The 21,472-nt window shown below is 34.5% G+C and overlaps 3 protein-coding genes across 4 annotated transcripts in view; 1 reads left to right on the forward strand and 2 right to left on the reverse strand.

Moving 5' to 3' along the window:
* Positions 1–454: 454 nt before the first annotated feature.
* LOC108735866 overlaps positions 455–21,472 on the forward strand; it is a 46,953-nt gene continuing 25,935 nt past the window's right edge. The window contains exons 1-3 of one of the 2 annotated variants that reach the window (XM_018468073.2): positions 455–588; positions 867–1,490; positions 1,648–1,762. The gene's annotated coding sequence lies outside the window, so the exon portion shown is untranslated. Of the gene's footprint in view, positions 589–866; positions 1,763–21,472 lie in introns of both variants that reach the window. The other variant, XM_018468074.2, reaches the window with a different exon arrangement.
* On the reverse strand, positions 2,284–6,612 carry LOC108735867 (probable L-galactonate transporter). The gene is made up of 8 exons (XM_018468076.2): positions 6,458–6,612; positions 5,487–5,726; positions 5,173–5,436; positions 4,939–5,101; positions 3,863–4,067; positions 3,144–3,422; positions 2,736–2,933; positions 2,284–2,590 (listed from the first exon to the last, which is right to left on the reverse strand). Exons 1-8 carry the CDS (start codon positions 6,463–6,465, stop codon positions 2,406–2,408), a joined length of 1,542 nt encoding a protein of 513 aa, XP_018323578.1. The 5' UTR covers positions 6,466–6,612; the 3' UTR covers positions 2,284–2,405.
* Positions 7,270–21,472, reverse strand: part of LOC108735868 (probable sulfoacetate transporter SauU) — a 17,531-nt gene continuing 3,328 nt past the window's right edge. The window contains exons 2-8 of the mRNA XM_018468077.1: positions 10,556–10,798; positions 9,834–10,097; positions 9,608–9,770; positions 9,340–9,544; positions 8,751–9,029; positions 8,488–8,685; positions 7,270–7,599 (exon numbers count right to left, since the gene is read on the reverse strand). Of these exons, the coding sequence (XP_018323579.1) occupies positions 7,406–7,599; positions 8,488–8,685; positions 8,751–9,029; positions 9,340–9,544; positions 9,608–9,770; positions 9,834–10,097; positions 10,556–10,785 (1,533 nt within the window). The 5' untranslated portion in view covers positions 10,786–10,798 and the 3' untranslated portion in view covers positions 7,270–7,405. The remainder of the gene's footprint in view (positions 7,600–8,487; positions 8,686–8,750; positions 9,030–9,339; positions 9,545–9,607; positions 9,771–9,833; positions 10,098–10,555; positions 10,799–21,472) is intronic.

The raw sequence follows: 21,472 nt of genomic DNA on the forward strand, positions 1-21,472 counted from the left end.
TAATTGGTTGCATATACATATATTTCAGCGCCCTTCGGACGGGTTTAGTCTGTAGAATTTGTACTTACTTAGAGGCATAAGCGGCGACATAAAATACGTAAAGAGCCTCCCTGTAACCTATAGCTTTCGAAACGGGGTCCTTTCATTCTTCAATAACTGTATCCAACTGGTATTTGAATTGAACTCACAATTAGTAGCAAGTCTCTACAGCAAGAACCTTTTGTATTGTTTCAGGATTTGGTGATCTTTTACCGGGTCGCCAAAAAACAGAAGAAATCTCGCTCTGTGTTTGTTCAGCTTACATAATGACCGGTATGGCTCTTGTTGCAATGTGCTTCAGTCTGATCCAAGACCAACTGATGAGTTTGTTGAAGTTCCTCGGAGCCAATTGCGAAAAAAGTATCGCTCTGAAAAACAGAGAGGAAGTCCAAATGGCCGTATTGTCCTCTTGACAACGACCCCAGGCGGAAGGGGCTGCACCTGCCAAAAACCCTCCCGTCGTCAAAAAAGTCCTACCGCTCATGAACCACAATAGCTTGCCAAGGAAGAGCAACTTCCAAAGAAATATTCCTAGCAGAAGATCAGCAGGTAGGCATTTCGACTTTAAAATATTAGGTAAATCCTTATCATCAAAACCTTAAGATTGACTTGCCCTTTCTTTCCCCTCTGCTTTAGAGACTTTACAGCAACATTTTGGTCTTATTCATTTCGTTTCCAAACCCTTGGTGCAATGCAATGAATTAGAATCCTTTGCAGTAGTTTCACCCTTCATAAAAGTATTTCTGAATATGGAACATCAATTTGATCATATCATCCTTTGTCCATCCAAATTGTCCAGTATTTAATGATGTCATTCCCTGTTCCAGCCTTTACTATGCCATCCGAGCCAGCCTTTGAATACTTCATCCCTCGAAGCCTAAGCGAGTTCGATCTTTCTGGTAATCTGGACGACAACCCCCTGATGGGTCTTCTGCCCTCCACGGTCCGTTTGAGTCGCAAAAATCTCCCACCAAAGCCCCGAGAAAAGGTGGTGACTTTCGAAGATGAGAAGTTAGAGTGTGGCAAATCCGCAAAGAACAATTCAGAACTCCAAGGCGTGTTCATGTGACCAAAAGCCGGATAACAATACGACCCTGGGGAAGAGACAGAGTCGGAACGGTTCGAGAGACTCAAGATGGAACTTAAGAGGAGTTTGAAGACTTTAAAATTGTGCGAGAATTTGAAGAAATGCGACGAGTCGTGTTCTTGTAATGCCGAATCTCAGTGTGATATTTGTAAAGTAATAGACTTTACTATGAAACAAGAGAAATTATAGCGGTTCAGGGGTCGTGTTGTTATCTCGGAAATGCTGTTTTTGAAACTGATAACTTGTGCCAAATGTCCCTGCTTCAAGGCTGTGGTGACGATATTTCGTATTTAAGTCCGAAACGATTGACCGTTCAATCGTAATAATTAGTAACGCCGTAGCTCATCAAACAAGTCCAGAGAAGGTACTCATCACTTACCTATATTCACATACGATATGTCTGGTTTTCATTTAGTATAAAAATATTTATCCAAATTTAGATACTTTGACACGTATTTTGTGTTATTCTTTGTATCATTTATTTTTTGTTTCTATTTCGATTTTTTTTTTATTCCTTGCAGAGGATTTTTTGTTCGATTTCGATCAAGTACCTACCTGAAAAAGGAGTACATTTTGGAACTGATATCAACCTTGAAATTGTCCATCTTCAGAGAGAGACTGTTATTTTGTGATCAAGTAAGAGTTCACTTAAATTTTCTTTTCCGTTTACGAACCCTTAATTGATACCATATGGAAACATGCACTTCGTAATATAAAAATATATTATAGATATTCCTTGTACTACCATGAAACCAACAATTCATTGTTAAACTGTCATTTATATTATCCAGAAATGAAAAATAAATTCATCATTATACAACAATTTTACTAACCGTAGTGTTAATATTCTTAATTGTTATTTTATCTTGTAAATTTTTTGAAAGGTAAGTGAAGCTTTTTGTTACGATAAAAATTGCGGTTGATGGGTCACAGTGGAGTATGTGTCCATTAGTAGCGCTTTTTGAAGAAGGTAAAGACGTTAATTTTACCATTGAGATCACCCACTTAGAACCAATTGTTCTACTGACGAAATATTAAAGAAAAACAGATTATCAACTACAGTAGGTTTATTTTTAATGAGTATAGTAACAATAACAAAGGCACTAATCATTATTATTTTTAGCACAGTTTACTTAATAATATGTAGGTATTTATAATAACGATCTTACAAAATTAAGACATTGTTCTGCATAAGTTAAAGTCAGTTCGAAGACATCTTTGTCACATTTATATAGAAAGTATTTACAGCAATCGTAAATGATCAACAATTTCGATCAATTCAAAATCTTGTATCGGCTACGACCGTTGATGCATCTGATACTTTTCGTCTATGTAAATTTAGCGGTTTCAGTTTGTCCATAGCAAAAATTTTCGGACGGCTTGATTCGACATTACTTTCGTCTTTGGGCTTCTTCTTCTTCGGATCTTTCATTATGAACATTGTTATAAAGAACAATATTGAACCTAAAACGACACAAATAAATTGCCATATAAAGTAGCTGGAAATAAATAATTGGGTCTAAATTTTTCTATGCGGTGTATAATTGGTTGCATATACATATATTGTAGCGCCCTTCGGACGGGCTTATCCTGTAGGATTTGTACTTACTTAGAGCGTAAGCGGCTACATAAAACACGTAGAGAGCTTCCCTGTAACCTATAGCTTTCGAAACGGGGTCAACAACAATGGGCAGATTCCCTCCGATGTTGTAAATCACAAACAAAAACGATCCAATAGTTGTCGACTTTAAATGGTCGGGTACAATCTCGGTTAAAATGGCAAACATAATTCCAAACCACATTTCAGCTAAAAACATAAACCGATGTTTTTATGGAGCCACTTCTTTAGAAAATCATCCCCGAGTTTTACGACTTGCGAAAGGGGATTCTATCCAAAACGATAAAATTTTCCAATCAATTACTTATCTTTATCGGCACGCAAGAAAACTTTTTTAAACTCATTTAAGTCGTCAGCGTCACAATAAACAAAAGGAACATTCCGCATTGGTGCGCTTACCAAAGAAGAAGGATATCGCGAGGGTTATCATGGCCCCGATGGGTTCGCAATACAGGGCAGCAAAAGCAAAGGGTATGGCTATAACCTGACTCACGAGCAACACCAAAACTCTGAACCTTACTCCCAATTTAGCGACCACTTTGTCAGAAAACACCCCTCCAACTACTACTCCGGCGCTACCAATCACAAGGGTTATAGCAAACAGAACCCACCCCAAATCGTAGTCAGGAAAATATGTGGCATAGTACAGGTTACAATTGTATGCAAGCGTCATACCACCTTAAAAAAAAATCGGTTGTCTGTAAAGTCGGTTTACTGACGATAGTTGAACGTGACAACGTCATAAGAAAATACTGATGGAATGGTTTCATTTTTCAAAAGAAAATTTTAATTTTATTTGTTTGATAGATATTTTGTATGGATATAGAGAAGGAGGTAAATGGAAATGTATTATTGTATAGCAGCTGTCCACGCGGACGCATCGCTCACTCAAGTAGGAGAGAGACAGATGTCGAACGCTGCCGAACGCGGAGGCCGATTGTGCCTCTTTGTCGCTCGTTCCGCGCTCTCGCTTGCACTTCAAGCCTTAAATGGAACGCCTCAGAGCGAGGTAACGCCGCATGAGTCATGTTTTTTCGTGCGCGTCCATCAAATTATAAGACGTTGTCACGTCAATAATCGTTTAAGCTTTAGAATAGATAGAAAAACCAACCCCTTACCTGTGTGTCTTATGGATGAAGCAATTACCAACATGATCATTCTTGGGTCAATTATTACGTGCAAAATTGTTTTGTCTCTATCTGCTGTATCTACGGCGTTAGATTCGGGTGAAGCTCCTTGCCTTTTGGGCTCTTTCAAAGTCAGAATAACGAAAGCCTGCAAAACTGTTACTATACCAGTTCCACAATAGGCCACTCTCCAACCCTACAAAAAAAAAACACCCATGCAACAACAGTTTTTGGACAAGTAACAGAGATGTGATTTATTAGAAATACTTGGATTTAAAATGCAAATACATTGGAAGCTTAAAAAAGGGGCAAAGAGACATTCCGGGAATGCCTTCTAATTCTTTAACTGAAGAGAGTCCAAAAAAATTCTAAACTCCTTGGAAATGGTTAATCTAAAATATTGGATCGATATTGTTTTCCCGGTTCAATGTCATGGTCCATGGAATTTTGAAGTTCCAAATTGATATCAGCACCTGCCAAATTATCACTTATCGTACCTTTAGCAAGGAACTACGAAATTTTATGAATTACGACAAAACAACCCGCAAAATAATATCGAACTGAAAACTACAAGCTATTGTGGTGTGCTAATGAATGCCTATAATCCAAAATTCTCAGAAAACTATTTGAAAAAGTTTACTTATTAGAAGAACCCAAAGCTAAAGAAACTATGGATTCCATTTCTTTCTCTTATTACAATGTGTAAAGATCGGAAACAAGAAGGGGTTGTAAATATTTTGATAACGAATAATTGATGTTGATTTTACATCAATAAAATTATTTGCAACCCTATTTTGACTCTTATCTTTCACGCTAAACAAACTATTTTGGCATCAGTGTCTTTTTTCCAATTGAAACGGGTGACAAAGGCAAATAAGGAAGCATATAGAAGAATTATTTGTTGTTGAACTGAAGAAACTATAATATAAAGATAGAAAAGCTATATCTCAACAATTTCAAACAGAAAAATGTGAATCATACTCAATCTTCGCAGTTGGTGTTATAGTTTAAACACCACTAAAGTGAACTGGTTATTTCTTTTCGTCATAATGGTTAGTATCACTTACCGCATTGAAAAAGTTTCGCAATGGAAGATATCTGCCCAATGGGAAAGCGATCCCATATCCAACATAGATCCCCCAGTTAAAGATAGACATTGCAAGACCTCTCTGTTCTGGGGGATACACGTCAGCTAGGATTCCAGTGGACAAAGGATTACAACCGGCTTCCCTGCAAAATACATTCAAGATAATTATTATTATGTCTAAAAAACGAAAATCCTTTGTCCCTTGAACACTGACCCTGCTGCTAGCACCATCCTCAACAGGACAAACTGCCAAAACTCGTGGATGAGTCCGCAAAGAAACACTGAAGCCCCAAAAACAAACGCGCATCCGGACAACATATAAACACGATGGAATTTGTCAGCCAGTATTCCGAAAATTACCCCGAATACGGTAAAGACAGCAATGAAACTGGGTCCTGCTAGGATTTGGTAGTCCAATCCTAATCCGTTGTAATTCCATTCACAGTAAGGGGTGCCATTAATGGCATAGGAGAGACAACTGCAAATTTAAAATGTTCGGGTTGTTCTTCAAATTTATAGGACTCTTACGTGTCTGAATCGTTGGCGGCGCTGCATGGTATCGGAAGTTCCGATATATGGTACTCTGTGTTATTTAACTGACAGGAAATATCGCCATAATGTATGTCAGAAAAAATATCCTTTGATGTAACTCCAATCAAATAATGACCTAACTCTCCTAGCGCGAATGTAAACGTTACTACAACCAAGACGTATGTTTTGTAAAGAAATGCAAGTTTCTGTCCTAGAACTCTGAAAGCTTCCCTGAAACTGTAAAAAAGTAAAAGGATAAACTTATTCAAAGAAGAAAGTCCCAGGAAGGAATTAAAATATCTAATAGTCCGGTTTAGTTTCTAATCCAATTGGTCTTAATGTAGTCTATAGGAGCTTTTTGTATCATAAAATAATGGCCACAATAACTTTAAATTTAAAATAAGATTATTTAAATTTTAACTCCGTTAAAAGTCCTTTTCATTATTGACAATGTAAAAGCTTTTGAATATTGATTACCTAGTAAATATAAAATTTATTGTTATGGACGGACTATCTTAATAATCTGCAAAAAGGATAAGAAAATTCAATGAGAGCTTTTTCTCTACCAAGAAAATGTACTGTATCGGAAAAGCCCCATCTTACAACCGAAAGAACTAAAACTGAATCGTTTTCTGTATCATATAATTTAGTTTTCCCTCTGACAAACTTAATCGATAAACAGGGCAGTATAAAATCATCCCTTGTTTTAGCTACTGTTCGACAGAGGTTGCTACTAGATTTAATAAAAAGTTAATGAATTACACTTGAGAGTATTTTTAGAGAACATATTTTTTTTTTCGTTTGAGAAAACCGTAATTGTTTTACTATTTACCCACTTGGACAAAAAAAAATTCAAAAAGTAGATGTTAAATATTATTTTCAACAATCCCTATCATGTTAAAATTAATCTACTGTTATCTGTTTTAGACAGTAACAGAGCATACTTTTTATGATTAACATTTACTTACTTTAGCATCTTTAAATTAGCAACAAATCTAACGGTTTCAAGTCAGAAATACAACTGCACAGTTACTTATCACTAATACCTATTAAAATTTTTTTATCACTTCATACCGTGTAGAGTCCAGTTGATAGACTAGACTAAATAATAAAATTCGGCATGTTTTTGATACTTGCAGACATCCAAAATGCTTCAATGATTCCCGAAAAAATTAGTCGAATGATTGATTAAAACCGCAACGTTGTTTTGTTCATTTTCACACCTCGTAAGCAACGTCATTGTTTTATATTATTATGAATTGACGTGTGTGTCTAATATTAATATTATAAGTCCTTTGCAGTCTCGGTTCGCAGGATAAACAATGTTCATTATTAAATAATTATCACGCGCTGGGCTCGTGAATTACAGAAAAATGTTAATTGTGATACTTAAACTCCCAATAATATTATACAATATAGAAAATCATTAATATATTTATTCCGAACATCATCAAACATGTTTTTGTTTATTTAAAAAATGATAAGCGTATTTTTTGAAGGTATTTTGATAATTTTGTTTTGATTATTAGGGATAAGGATAACGTTTAATAAAATATTTCTTTCAGTATTAGTTCCATAAAAAAATAGAAACAAATGCATTTTTTAATTATTAATTTATTCTTATTACAGTTACACATTACTTTACGTATAATAATTCTGTAAAACTGTTTTTGTTAATAATACTTTCATTCATTTAAAAAATACTATGTACAATTACAGAAATATAAAAAGTATTTTTATCAAAGTACGTAAAAAATCAACAATATAATTATTTTAATAATACGTAAACATTATATTTACATTTGTTAGAATTCGTTTCAATAAAATTTGAAACAAATGATTATTTTCCGAGAACGCTTACAATTAAAATGAAGTGACAACAATATACATATAATAACAATTAATTAATTAATTAACTAAAGCCTGCTGTGATTGTCCATGGGAATGGTTGAAGCATTGGATAACTTTTTACGTTCTCCCAACGGAAAGGTTGGTATCTGATTTTCGTCCATTGTGGTGAATATCCTGTTGTCGTGGCCCAAATCTTTGACTTCGGGGACCTTCTTGGGACCCTCCATCAGGAACATTGTTCCAAGAAACATGAAGGCACCTAAAACACATCATTTAGCATTTAATACACCTGAAAACTCCTGCAAGATTTATCGAGGATGTTTTAGAAGACAATCATCAATTTTGGGTGCGTCCATGTATGATGGTACTTAAAACTATAATGGTATACGAGGTCTATTCAAAAAGTATTGCGAATTTAGTGTTCTTTCAAAAATTATTTACTGATTCATGAATATCTATTTTGCCCTCTTCAAAATAATCCCCACACTGGTGCCAACATTTTTTCCCAATCCTCGAAGCACTTAAAAATCGGTTGTCTGTAAAGTCGGTTTACTGACGATAGTTGAACGTGACATCGTCATAAGAAAATACTGATGGAATGATTTCATTTTTCAAAAGAAAATTTTAATTTTATTTGTTTGATGGATATTTTGGATGGATATAGAGAAGGAGGTAAATGGAAATGTATTATTGTATAGCAGCTGTCCACGCGGACGCATCGCTCACTCAAGTAGGAGAGAGACAGATGTCGAACGCTGCCGAACGCGGAGGCCGATTGTGCCTCTTTGCCGCTCGTTCCGCGCTCTCGCTTTTGCACTTCAAGCCTTAAATGGAACGCCTCAGAGCGAAGTAACGCCGCATGAGTCATGTTTTTTCGTGCGTGCAGCCGGCTCCAACGAATTATAAGACGTTGTCACGTCAAAAAATCACTTTTTGTGATCTCGTTCAGCTTCTCCTTCGACGCCTTCTTTATCTCCTCAATCGTAGCTTAGCGTCGTCCATTCAAGGGCCTCTTCAGTTTCGGGAACAAGAAAAGGTCACTAGGGGCCAGACCAGGGGAATACGGGGGCTTTGGCAAAAAATTCGCGTACCAGAACAGACTTCATATACGAAAGATTTTGAGTGATTACAAAACCTGATGACTTACTAAGACCGTATGCTCCAACGTAAAATACGTAAAGGCTTTCCCTGTAGCCGATGTCTTTGGAAACTGGGTCCACAGCAATGGGTAAATTTCCTCCAATGTTGTTGATGACGAACAGGAAAAGACCAATGGTTGTTGATCTAAGATGGAGCGGTACCACTTCAACCACGATGGCAAACAGGATACCGAACCACATTTCAGCTAGGAAAATAAATAAGACGTTTCAGACCATAAACAACTTTTTAAAGGATAATTTGGTAACTCACCAAAGAAATATGATATTCCCAAAGTTACCATAGCACCAATTGGTTCGCAGTAGACGCTTCCGAATGCGAAAGGGGTTGCAATAATTTGACTGACGGCCAAAACTGCCAGTCGTGATCTGACACCCATTTTAGCCACTATTTTGTCAGAGAAAACTCCCCCTGCTACCACCCCGATGCTTCCAATAATTATGGTCATTGCGAACAGCCACCAACCGAGGTCGTAATCGGGGAAATATGTTTGATAGTAAAGATCGCAATTGTACGCAAAACACATTCCACCTGATAACAGAAGAATTTGGACACTTTAATTTGTAATATGGACATGTACATCCAACCCGTTTGTTTTGACCGGGTTAGGTTAGGTTAGGTTAGGTTAGGCTGGCATAGGTTGCGCTGGATTAACTTGGGTTGGATTGTATTGTATTACGTTTGATAATGTTAGGTTGGGTTGGTAAGAAAGGGAACGTACGGCAAGGTAGTATGGCGCAAGTTGGACCCGGTTAGGTTAGGTTAGGTTAGGTTAAAAAACTTGTAGAAGCCCAATAAGTTTGGGGTTTAATTTATGGGATAATTTGACAAATTCAATTACCACAGTGGCGGATTGAAGCAGCAAGGCCCAACATAATCAATCTGGGATCAGAAATGATATCTTTAATCTTCAGTTTCTTTGCTTCTTTGTCTTCGTTGGTTGTGTCAGTTGTTATTTGACGCCTTTCAGGTTCCCTAAGGGTTAACGTTAGAGCAGAGAACACAATGGCTATAACACCCGCCCCGTAGTATGCCACTCTCCAACCCTAAACAGTAAAAGATAGTAATTATATACCTATTATGTTAAATGGTAGCAATTGTTAACTTACTGCATCGAATAGATTTAAGGGTGGTATATATCGTCCAACGGGAAAGGCTATGCCGTAACCCCCGTAGATTCCCCAATTGAAAATGGCCATAACCAGCGCCCTCTGCTTTTCGGGAAATATGTCAGAGAGGATCCCTGTAGCCAACGGATTGCACCCTGACTCTCTAAAAACAAATCCAAAATGAATCATCTGGATACACGCAGGTGACAAAATAAATATATATTACCCTGCCGCCATGATCATTCTCAGCAATACCAACTGCCAAAATTCTTTCACGGCCCCGCACAATATAATGGCAATTCCAAATACCAAAGTGCACCCCGCCAACATCCTAACCCTGTGATATCTGTCTGCCAAAAACCCGAATGCCACCCCTACCACGGTGAAGACCGCTATGAAGCATGGTCCTGCTAGTACCTGGTAATCAATGCCCAAACCGTTGTACGTCCATTCACAATAGGAAGTCCCATTTACATTGAACGATAGGCATCTAAAAATAGTTCAAATTATTTTATGAACAATTGAACAGTTTTGGTGGTAGGTAGAATCCTATAGACTCTAGAGATCGCCGATTCGGAAAGCCCATAATGAAAAATTAACCGACCAAATTTTTAAATAATTTATAGAGAAATCCATATCGATAAATTATTCCAAAAATTGATAAAATATGACCTCATTAAATCGATATGACAATATCACTGCTCTAGAAGAACACTGAGGCGTAGAAATAACGTTCTTTACCGAAGACTCGAACAACAAAAAGAGATTAGACTCCTGGTGTATTTTAATTTTCTACAAATTGTCTTACTAATTAGGGAAAGTAATTCAATAGTCCACTTTAATATTTTGTATTATGTTACTGTAGGTAGATGTACGAGAGGATGGCGACCTCATAATAAAAAAATAAGTTGTACTGTATTAACAAAATGAATATCTAAATGTACGCACGTTTCTGAATTGTTTGCTGTATGACAAAGGTCTGGCAGTTCCGACAAAAAATACTCTGTGGTGTTTAATTGGCATGCTATGTCTCCATAGTGTAGATCTAAGGCTATTGCTTTGGACGTCACCCCTATTAAATAGTGTCCTAATTCTCCTAAGACGTAGCCTATGGCTACAATGGCTAGAACGTACGACTTGTAAAGGGGTTCCAATTTTTCTTTCACTGTTGATATCATCTTGAGATTTTATCTGTAATTAAAGTAATGGATTAATCGATACAGATAATCTATTGGCTATTTTATTACTGATAACTCATAGGTAGATACCGAGCAACCATTTGTTAACTGACGAGGTCTAAAATGCGAAAATAGCAATTCGTAATGCCCGTATTATAATCGACATTATTGAGTTATTGAATTTTTCCAGAAGGTAAGGGTTGTATAGATACGTTTTGTTTATTCGAAGGTGAAATGAAATCGGTAGGCGCATTTTCTCCGTTTTTCACGACTAACGAGAAGGTACTTCAAAGGAGTTCTTGACAAAACAGCGCTTTTATCAAGGGCTTAAGGCATTGTCAGTTATACGTAGGTGCCTTGTTAGCAATCGTCTATTTTTACATAAATTCAATTGGGAAACAAAGGTCAAACTTCTATTCAACTAGATTACTTCTTTCTTTCAATGAATTTCATGAGCTTACAGGTAGCTTTTCTTGTCATTGACTAAAAATGGCATGGAATTTTGTGCGTAAAATAAAACACATGAGAAATGCTTCTTTAATGTGATTTTTTTTTAGTGTTAGTTTTATCGTTAGTAATTAGATTCAATTCTGGTTTTGTTTGCAGAAATGTTGTGGGTAGGTAGGTCCCTATTTAAATATCCAAGGTGTTTCAGTGTAGCATCTGGAAATGCAGGAACTTCGCAATGATTATAAATCGTCATTATTATTACTCTCAAGGTGAATGGATGCAGTTCTAATCTGTTCCTGTTAGAAAGATCAAGCAATTTGTATTCTCCAAATGCAATTTCCTAACGCATGTACTTATTTTCCAATTTCCGTCAAGGAAATATAAACGCGAGGAAAATTAATAATAACAAGAATAAGTACAAAAGAAAATGTTACATTGGATAGATATACCTACTTATTAAACAAGTACTCCCAACAATAAATAATACGTTATTTTGTTGTTTATCATCTGGTCTAGTTTCTGCGTCACGCTAATGTAGGTAGCTGCTTTAACGTCATTGTTTTTATAAAGTTACTAGTGACCCGCCCCGGCTTCGCACGGGTGCAATGCTGATACTAAATATATTTTTGTTTTGTTTAGATTATTATCGAGAAGGGGAAATCTTCAAAAAATACCCCCTGAACATACTAAATATACTACAGAATGTCTTTATATACAACATTCACAGTTTTTTTTGTCATTAAACAATACAAACCGGCCTCCCGGCCGGTACCGCCGCAACCGCTATGTCCCTGCATTTGAAATCTGTAATATCTTCGAAAATATTCATTTAAATTACATGCTGTAAAGGGCCATATTGATCTATATTAAATGCACAATGTATTTAAGGTACTTAATTGGATAAGAATTAATGCTGTATTGCCTACAATTGCTTCGTAAATAAGTCATTATTTCTCATAAAAAGTAAAGGATAAAAGTGGTTATTGTGGGTTATCTCTAAGAGATAGACATATACCATCCCGGACTTTTTTGTAGACCCTTTTAAGATGTACAATATTGTAGTACATTATTTTGATCTGTCTCGTAGGGTTCAGCCAGCGTTTGCAATGTAAGCGCAAAAAATGTGTTTATTTACGACATCACATTACAAATCTCTAAAATTATCAGTGTTTCCCTACTGTATTATGCATGTATTATACATATAAACCTTCTTTTTGAATCACTCTATCTTTTAAAAAAAACCGCATCAAAATCCGTTGTGTAGTTTTAAAGATTTAAGCATACATAGGGACAGACAGCGGGAAAGCGACTGTTTTATACTATGTAGTGATTCCACCACACACTGCTACGAACTTATGTATTGAAATTTATTCTGATTTGTCTCGTAAAAAGTACGGCATAAATTTCAAATGTGTTCTTATAAAGACTTTAGCTAAGATAAAAAGAGACAAATGAATCGCCTGAAGGCAGGTTAGTACTTGTGGTAAATGTATCGGAACGTACAGCGTTTTAATTTTATTATGACGGATCTGGCGTGTCCCAAGGGCGACATAGCGAAAGGGTTCCACCTCAAGTGATTACGTAAGCAATGGAATTTGCGATTAACTCTAATGAATATATTTAATTTACGTTGACTGTATGTAAAAACGGAAGATATCCGGCCTACCGTTTACAACCGGAAAAGGGACTAAAAAGACTGCATCCTTTTCTAATTAATTTAAACTGTTTTTAAATTGTACTTATTAGATAGAACCTGTCCATTGGACATGTGGTAGATACATAGCATATAGTAATTGTTGGTAAATAAAAATGAAAAAGTACAATGCCCATTTTTCAGCCTAACAAGAATTTTATTCTATTACATTGAATAACCACGTCTATTTCCACAGAGAAACCTAACACAAAGGACAAAGAATATTTTCTAGCTTATTGCACAAACTTGCTTCCCATTCTGGTAGAAAATTATTCAAGTTGTTCCAATGCCAGTTCCTATTATCTCACAAGTCTACCACAAAAAATGTAATTTATTTTTACCATTGAATACAGTAGGATTAAGACCATGGTAACTAAATAAAATAACACAGGGTCACATATCCCCTACTTTTTTTATAAACTGAAGGGTTTTTGGTAGGTGTATTTCTCTAGGGTCAGGGGGGAAGTCACCGAAAAAAATTCTAAATTATTTATAAAGGAATTTATATTGATAAATTATTTAAAAAATCAATAAAATGTGGTCACATGAAATCGAAACTTCAGTGTCAGTGTGCTCTATGATTACGTATTCTTTTGTTTCTTCCAAGGACATTCAAATTTGTAATTTGATGCCAGTCACTGAAATACTCAAAAAATAATAAATAGTTCATTTCGTTTAATTACAATAATTTGGAATGCTCCCTATTCCAGCCGAATTCCCATTAAGGTATCTTATCTATTTTAAAATTAATTTTGTCTTTACAGTTATAAAATTAAGATAATTAATGTCAGATCTGTTACCTTTCGGTTAAGGTAGTAGGTAAGATAATAAATAATTGAACTATAAATAAACACAGTTCCAAAAGCGTTTAATAAAGTGATTTTTATTATTACGAAACCAAATTAGATTTTAAAAGGAAAATATGCCTTACATTCTAATGGATTTACCAAAACGATGAGTTTTAGTGTAAAAGTGTACCAAACTTTACATTGCTATTGTTTTAAACAATATACACATTATTTAAACATTTTAAAGTGGACGAAATCGTTAAATACTTTTGCATTTCTTTAAAGTTGCTGAACATCATTCCGTTCTCTTTTTGCCACTTTTCGGTAGCAAAATTTGGAAATTTTTTATAATGGAGTTATAGAATGATCCTTTGGGAACATTCCTGTAAAGACGGAAGTTCAAAAACTTTTTAACTGCGTCCGGTACATAATTTTTTCTAGGCCTAGTACGCGGAGACTACAACAGTGCGTCAAGCGACGAACCCGACATTTCTGAAATTTAAATTAAATCTGTTCGCTAAAAGTATCGGTGTAATTATCAACATTCACTATAACACTACTGATACGGTATTTTCCCTTCTTTATGGACATATAAATAGATTGTTAAACAGTTTATTTCAGTTAGTATCGAAATTTCTCAAAATATTTAGACACCTTTTGGTCGCTTAATTCTCACCTAACGAGAGCAAAACCTGAAAAATTTGTACTGTAAACATACACAGTGATCCTTTGAGAACATCTCTGCATAAGCACAAGCCCCAAAAATTTATCATAAAAATATAAGAACATTTTAATATAGACAATACTGTTAAATACTCTTGCATGTTCTCGAACACCAGTTTATTATTTCATTTTGTGACTCTGTCAGAGCAAAATTTGACAATTTTTTGTAATGAAGTCATAGAATGAACCTTTGGGAACATCTCTGTGAAAACAGATGTTCAAATACTTCTTAACTGCGCTTGGTACGTAATGTTTTCTAGGCCTATAACGCGGAGACTACAACGGTGCGTCAAGCGACGAACCCGACAGTTTTAAAATTTAAATTAAATCTGTTTGCTAAAAGTACCAGTGTAATTATTTAAATTATTTTTAATGTTGAAAGTCACACATATTCAGTCTAGAATCATAGATATGAGCTCATTATCGTACGTTGATTATTGACAAATGAAAAGGCACAAATGTTTCAAAATTTTTTTAAACAGTTAATTATTATACAATTTATCCCCCATTCGCTAATTTCTTCTCGTTTCTGAAAAGTATTAGGTACTCTAATGGAGTTAATATTAATCTGTCTTCTAGTAATCACTCTTTTAATTGCAGATTATTTATATTTATAAATAGTACGTAATTTTTTTTAATGAATTGTAGGTCACATGAATAATGTGCATCCAGTGTTATAAATAAAATTCAACCACAGCCACAATTTCATACTAGTATTGATCCAAATTTATTGCTTATTATGCTCAAGTATTTCCTTACATTACTTTGGCTTTCCACATCGAAATCGCGCGGTAAATTCACAATGAAACCCAAGACAAAGAATCCAGAATATTTATTATTTTATTTTGCAAACATGTTTCCCATTCTGTTAGACATTCTAATAGAAAATAATTCAAATTATTGCTAACGTTTTTTACCGAAGGATCAATTGTTTTAATACGTGGTAACTTTTAAATGGAAGAAAGAAACAATTGTGTAAGACTAAAAACAAAATAACCTACTACAAAAGTCCAAATAGGATATAATGATCCTAGGCGGTCGTGTTTTACGGTAGTTAATATTTCCAAGTCCATTATTATAGCTGGAAATGTAAAGCCCAGCGGGGTTATGCAAGGTCAAAATACAAAGATATTTCCAATTGTTTTGAATAAGTCACACGCCAAACCTTTTTAGTTTTTACTTTGTTTCTGCTTTTATTTGTGCCATTTTATGCGAGAAGGTTAGTTCTTTAATAAATAAAATTACAAAGCATAAATGCATTTCAACTATTTCACATTAGTAAAAAGTAATAACATTATTTGATTTTTATATAAACCCGAATATTACAATACGTTACATGACTCGAACAACAAAAAGAGATTGGACTCTTAGTTTACTTTAATTTTTTATAAATTGTCTTACTAATTAGGGAAAGTAGTTCGGTACTCCACCTCAATCATTTGCATTATGTTAGTATATGTAGTTGTACGAGAGGATGGCGACCTCATAATAATAGCTGCTGAGCTAGGGGAAAACCCAGCAATCTCTTTTTCGTAAAGACTACTTCACAAATGACTTCTTCGAACTGAATTACTCGACGTGTTTTTAAATCTGTTACAGTAGATGTTTTCATATTTTTTTTCTATCGCGGAGAATGTCTATTTACGGACTTGAAAGTTAAAAAATATAGAAATATATGATTAATAGGTACATTGTCTAGGTGTAGATGTTGATCATTGACGAGGCAATCATCAGCAAATCCGGTATTATTGTTTTTGTGTACAATTGATTTTAGATATTCTTTTAATATTTGTTTGAGACTCTACCAGTTTGACCTATACATATACAAAAGTAGCCTGACAATCTTTACAAACAAAGTGATATGAAACAGCTAATTTTTGTTAAGTTGCTGCACTTTTCCTTATCTACAATTATTACCTAGTTTTTACACATTATGTTTACTAATAACTGTTACTTAAGTATTGATAATATAATCAAACTGTGTGAATAAATGCAGTGTGTGATTAGAGTTCGTGCCAACCGTACAAATTAATTAAATTTAACAATAAAACTTAATAATAAACAGCTAGTTTCATGAAGCTGTTCGATAATAATGCAGTCTCCATCAAACATGCTAATTAATAATGCCTGTTGTCACGATTATGCATTACAATTAAACGATTCCGTATGAAGACATTTTTATTTTAACGTTTAATACTACTATTGCATAATAAGAAACAGTATGTAAAACCTGTAGTTTTGATAAAACAAAAGAACAAATGATAATCTAACGAACTAAAGGTGATATCACGTTAAGAAAATTCCAATTTTTAATTTGAAGCCAGTCACTACAATAATAAAAAAAATAAGTAATTAATTTCGTTTAATTATAATAATTTGGAATCCAAATTCCCATTAGGATATCTTATCTATACCACAGAGAAACCTAACACAAAGGACAAAGAATATTTTCTAGCTTATTGCACAAACTTGCTTCCCATTCTGGTAGAAAATTATTCAAGTTGTTCCAATGCCAGTTCCTATTATCTCACAAGTCTACCACAAAAAATGTAATTTATTTTTACCATTGAATACAGTAGGATTAAGACCATGGTAACTAAATAAAATAACACAGGGTCACATATCCCCTACTTTTTTTATAAACTGAAGGGTTTTTGGTAGGTGTATTTCTCTAGGGTCAGGGGGGAAGTCACCGAAAAAAATTCTAAATTATTTATAAAGGAATTTATATTGATAAATTATTTAAAAAATCAATAAAATGTGGTCACATGAAATCGAAACTTCAGTGTCAGTGTGCTCTATGATTACGTATTCTTTTGTTTCTTCCAAGGACATTCAAATTTGTAATTTGATGCCAGTCACTGAAATACTCAAAAAATAATAAATAGTTCATTTCGTTTAATTACAATAATTTGGAATGCTCCCTATTCCAGCCGAATTCCCATTAAGGTATCTTATCTATTTTAAAATTAATTTTGTCTTTACNTGATCATTTGTTAAGAATTGTAGTTCTGTCATCGACATGATTATATAACAAAGATTGGATCACATTTCTTAAGTTACTACCTACACGCTTTTTGAATGATGCATCATACTACATACTCGAGTATTTATTTATCAATAAACAATTAGTTATTTTATTGGTTAGGGTTACTATAAAGCAACTGATACGATATTTTATTCTCTTTGTGGGTAAATAAATTGATTTTTGAACGGGTTATTTTGGTTAGTATTGAAATTTTTCAAAATATATAGACACTTTCTTGCTCACTTAATCATCACCTAACGAGAGTTAAGGCTGAAATTTTTTTACGATACATCTACACAGTGATGCTTTAAGAACATCTCTGCATAAGCACAAGCCCCAAAAATGTATTATAAAAATATAAGAACATTTTAAGATAGACAATACTGTTAAATACTCTTGTATGTTCTCGAACACCATTTTATTCTTTCATTTTGTTACTCTGCCAGAGAAAAATTTGGCAATTTTTTGTAATGAAGTTATAGAGTGAACCTTTGGGAACATGTCTGCAAAGACGGAAGTTCAAAAACTTTTTAATTGCGTCCGGTACACAATTTTTTCTAGGCCTATTACGCGGAGACTACAACGGTGCGTCAAGCGACGAACCCGCCATTTCTGAAATTTAAATTAAATCTGTTCGCTAAAAGCATCGGTATAATTATCACCACTCAGGTGATTTATCAAGTTCAAAGTCACATATTGACATTACGTAATACGTAATTAAATACAGGATTTTGTGAGCCAGCAGTTTAATAGTTGAACTTGAACTACTACTAATAGAAATGCCAGAGTTAGATGACTTAAGATAGACGCAAAAAAACTATAATTCATCATCACGTTTTACAGTAGCATTTATACTTAATCTAATACCTAAATATTTTCCACAATAACAAAACAAAAGAATATCAACAATGAATATCAAAAATTAACTTGTGAAGGGATTTTTAATTAGACTTATAAAATTATTGTAATTAGAACAATAAATTTTTTTTATTTATTGAGACCGAACTACTTGAAGTGCATTTATAAACTGTAGGACTTGGTAATGAACAATTACTCTACTTTTAATTAATTAAATCGTTACGCAGCACTTTGAACATTAAGTATCTTCTAATTAACACACACACAAGTTGATGTGCTTCTATTATTTGTTAAACACATGATGTCATAGTTCATTGATGAATCTATTGCGGCGCTTTTTGATAATTAACAGTAATGAAGAAATCAAGAGAAACAAAGCAGATTGTCTTTTAATTCTAAGAACAAATTATATTTATTGAGATATTAAGGAGATAAACGATATTTGGTTTCCATTAAGATATCACGATAATTTTTAAACATAATTATCATTTTCATTACTGTAAATGTATAGGGGTGTTATTTTAATTTAGTCTTAATATCTCCTTAAAGTCCTTTGGTCATTTCGAACGCTTTCACCCCAAAAGCCACCTATTTTAATTTCTAAAATTTCTGATCAATTTAAACTTCTTGGTTCGAAATGTAAAAGTGAAGCATATCTACGAGGGTGGATTGATAAGTTTCCGGCCTGACCAAGAAAAACAAGGTTTTTAAAAATTTTTTTTTTTTATTTCTCAACATAATCTCCTCCAAGGCTGATACATTTCTCATAGCGGTGTTCCAGTCTATTAATGCCATCTCTATAGACTGATTCGTCAAGCTCCACAAAATAACCATTTACAGCTTCGATTACTTCTTCATTGTCCGCAAATCTCTTACCGCCAAGCCATTTTTTGAGATTAGGGAACAGAAAATAGTCACTCGGGGCTAGGTCTGGAGAGTAAGGAGGGTGCGGCATCAATTCAAACTTTAGATCGTTGATTTTAGCCGTCGCAACGATTGACGTGTGCGCTGGTGCGTTATCGTGATGAAACAAGATTTTTTTCTTCGCCAGATGAGGTCGTTTAATTTTCACCTCGTGGCTCAAACGTTGCAATAAGTCTGCGTAGTATTGACCAGTGATAGTATTACCCTTTGCAAGGTAATCAATGTATATAATACCTCTTGCATCCCAAAAAACAGTAGCCATAACCTTGTTCGCCGAAAAAATTGTTTTTGCCTTCTTTGGAGTTGGTTCCCCTGGTCCAATCCACTGTTTAGACTGTTCTTTGGTTTCAGGAGTGTAGTGGTGGACCCACGTTTCGTCAACGGTTACGAATCGACGCAAAAATTCGCTTGGATTACGCTTATACAATGACAAATTTGCGGTAGAAATGTTTTTTCGAATCAATTTTTGGTCGACTGTTAGCAAACGCGGCACCCATCTTGCACAGAGCTTTTCCATATGCAAATGTTGGTGCAAAATATGTTGCACACGTTCATATGACATCTTACAGGTCTCAGCTATCTCACGCACTTTCAATCTGCGGTCTCCCAGCACTATTTGATGAATTTTTTCGATCATATCTGGAGTTGTGACCTCAACGGGGCGTCCTGACCGAGGCCCATCAGAGGTGCTCACACGACCCTTTTTAAACTCGGAAACCCACTGCTTAACGGTTGAATATGACGGGGAGGATGTCCCCAGTGTTGAGTCCATCTCTTTTTTAATTTCCTTCGGCGTTAACCCCTTCAAATAAAAGTATTTGATGACAGCACGATTTTCCTGCTTTTCCATTTTTACGAAAACCACAGAGGCGTCTTGTTCAGCGTGCTGTCAAACCTACACTAGCAAGGAGATCGGGCTGAAACTATAGCTACAAGCTATCCAAGGATGGTACTATAGAATGTCACCTCAAGGTAGGCCTAGTGGCGTCATCTCTTGGTTAGGCCGGAAACTTATCAATCCACCCTCGTATAATTTGGATCCATGTTGTGGTTATGTTTTAAACAATATACATCAAAATCAGTAACATTTTTACTAATGCCTTTACTTTACTGTGACTGCGTCACGCCTGTCCAATGTAAATTTTAATTTTGTTAAGTAGTTTGATGTATACGTTCTTGTATCAACAGAAACAAAGAAGACTTTAAGTGAGAACTAATTAATTTCGACTACCTAATTATATGTAGTCGGCAAGATAACAAATAAAGTGTAAATTAACACATTACTAATTGCAACACCATTATGATTAGAAATAAATTGATGTAAAACATATTTCAATAAAGAAATAATAATCATCACCTAACGAGAGTTAAGGCTGAAATTTTTTTACGATACATCTACACAGTGATGCTTTAAGAACATCTCTGCATAAGCACAAGCCCCAAAAATGTATTATAAAAATATAAGAACATTTTAAGATAGACAATACTGTTAAATACTCTTGTATGTTCTCGAACACCATTTTATTCTTTCATTTTGTTACTCTGCCAGAGAAAAATTTGGCAATTTTTTGTAATGAAGTTATAGAGTGAACCTTTGGGAACATGTCTGCAAAGACGGAAGTTCAAAAACTTTTTAATTGCGTCCGGTACACAATTTTTTCTAGGCCTATTACGCGGAGACTACAACGGTGCGTCAAGCGACGAACCCGCCATTTCTGAAATTTAAATTAAATCTGTTCGCTAAAAGCATCGGTATAATTATCACCACTCAGGTGATTTATCAAGTTCAAAGTCACATATTGACATTACGTAATACGTAATTAAATACAGGATTTTGTGAGCCAGCAGTTTAATAGTTGAACTTGAACTACTACTAATAGAAATGCCAGAGTTAGATGACTTAAGATAGACGCAAAAAAACTATAATTCATCATCACGTTTTACAGTAGCATTTATACTTAATCTAATACCTAAATATTTTCCACAATAACAAAACAAAAGAATATCAACAATGAATATCAAAAATTAACTTGTGAAGGGATTTTTAATTAGACTTATAAAATTATTGTAATTAGAACAATAAATTTTTTTTATTTATTGAGACCGAACTACTTGAAGTGCATTTATAAACTGTAGGACTTGGTAATGAACAATTACTCTACTTTTAATTAATTAAATCGTTACGCAGCACTTTGAACATTAAGTATCTTCTAATTACAATAA

Source organism: Agrilus planipennis, unplaced genomic scaffold (genome assembly GCF_000699045.2).
Source record: "Agrilus planipennis isolate EAB-ADULT unplaced genomic scaffold, Apla_2.0 scaffold69, whole genome shotgun sequence".
Lineage (NCBI taxonomy): Eukaryota > Metazoa > Arthropoda > Insecta > Coleoptera > Buprestidae > Agrilus > Agrilus planipennis.

Excerpts from the sequence above, each read along its gene's own strand:
- LOC108735867 (XM_018468076.2), bottom strand. Across the intron at positions 5,437-5,486 it reads GCCGCCAACGATTCAGACAC|TTGTCTCTCCTATGCCATTA; the intron begins GTAAGAGTCCTA and ends TTAAATTTGCAG. Across the intron at positions 3,423-3,862 it reads TTCATCCATAAGACACACAG|GTGGTATGACGCTTGCATAC; the intron begins GTAAGGGGTTGG and ends TTTTTTTTTAAG.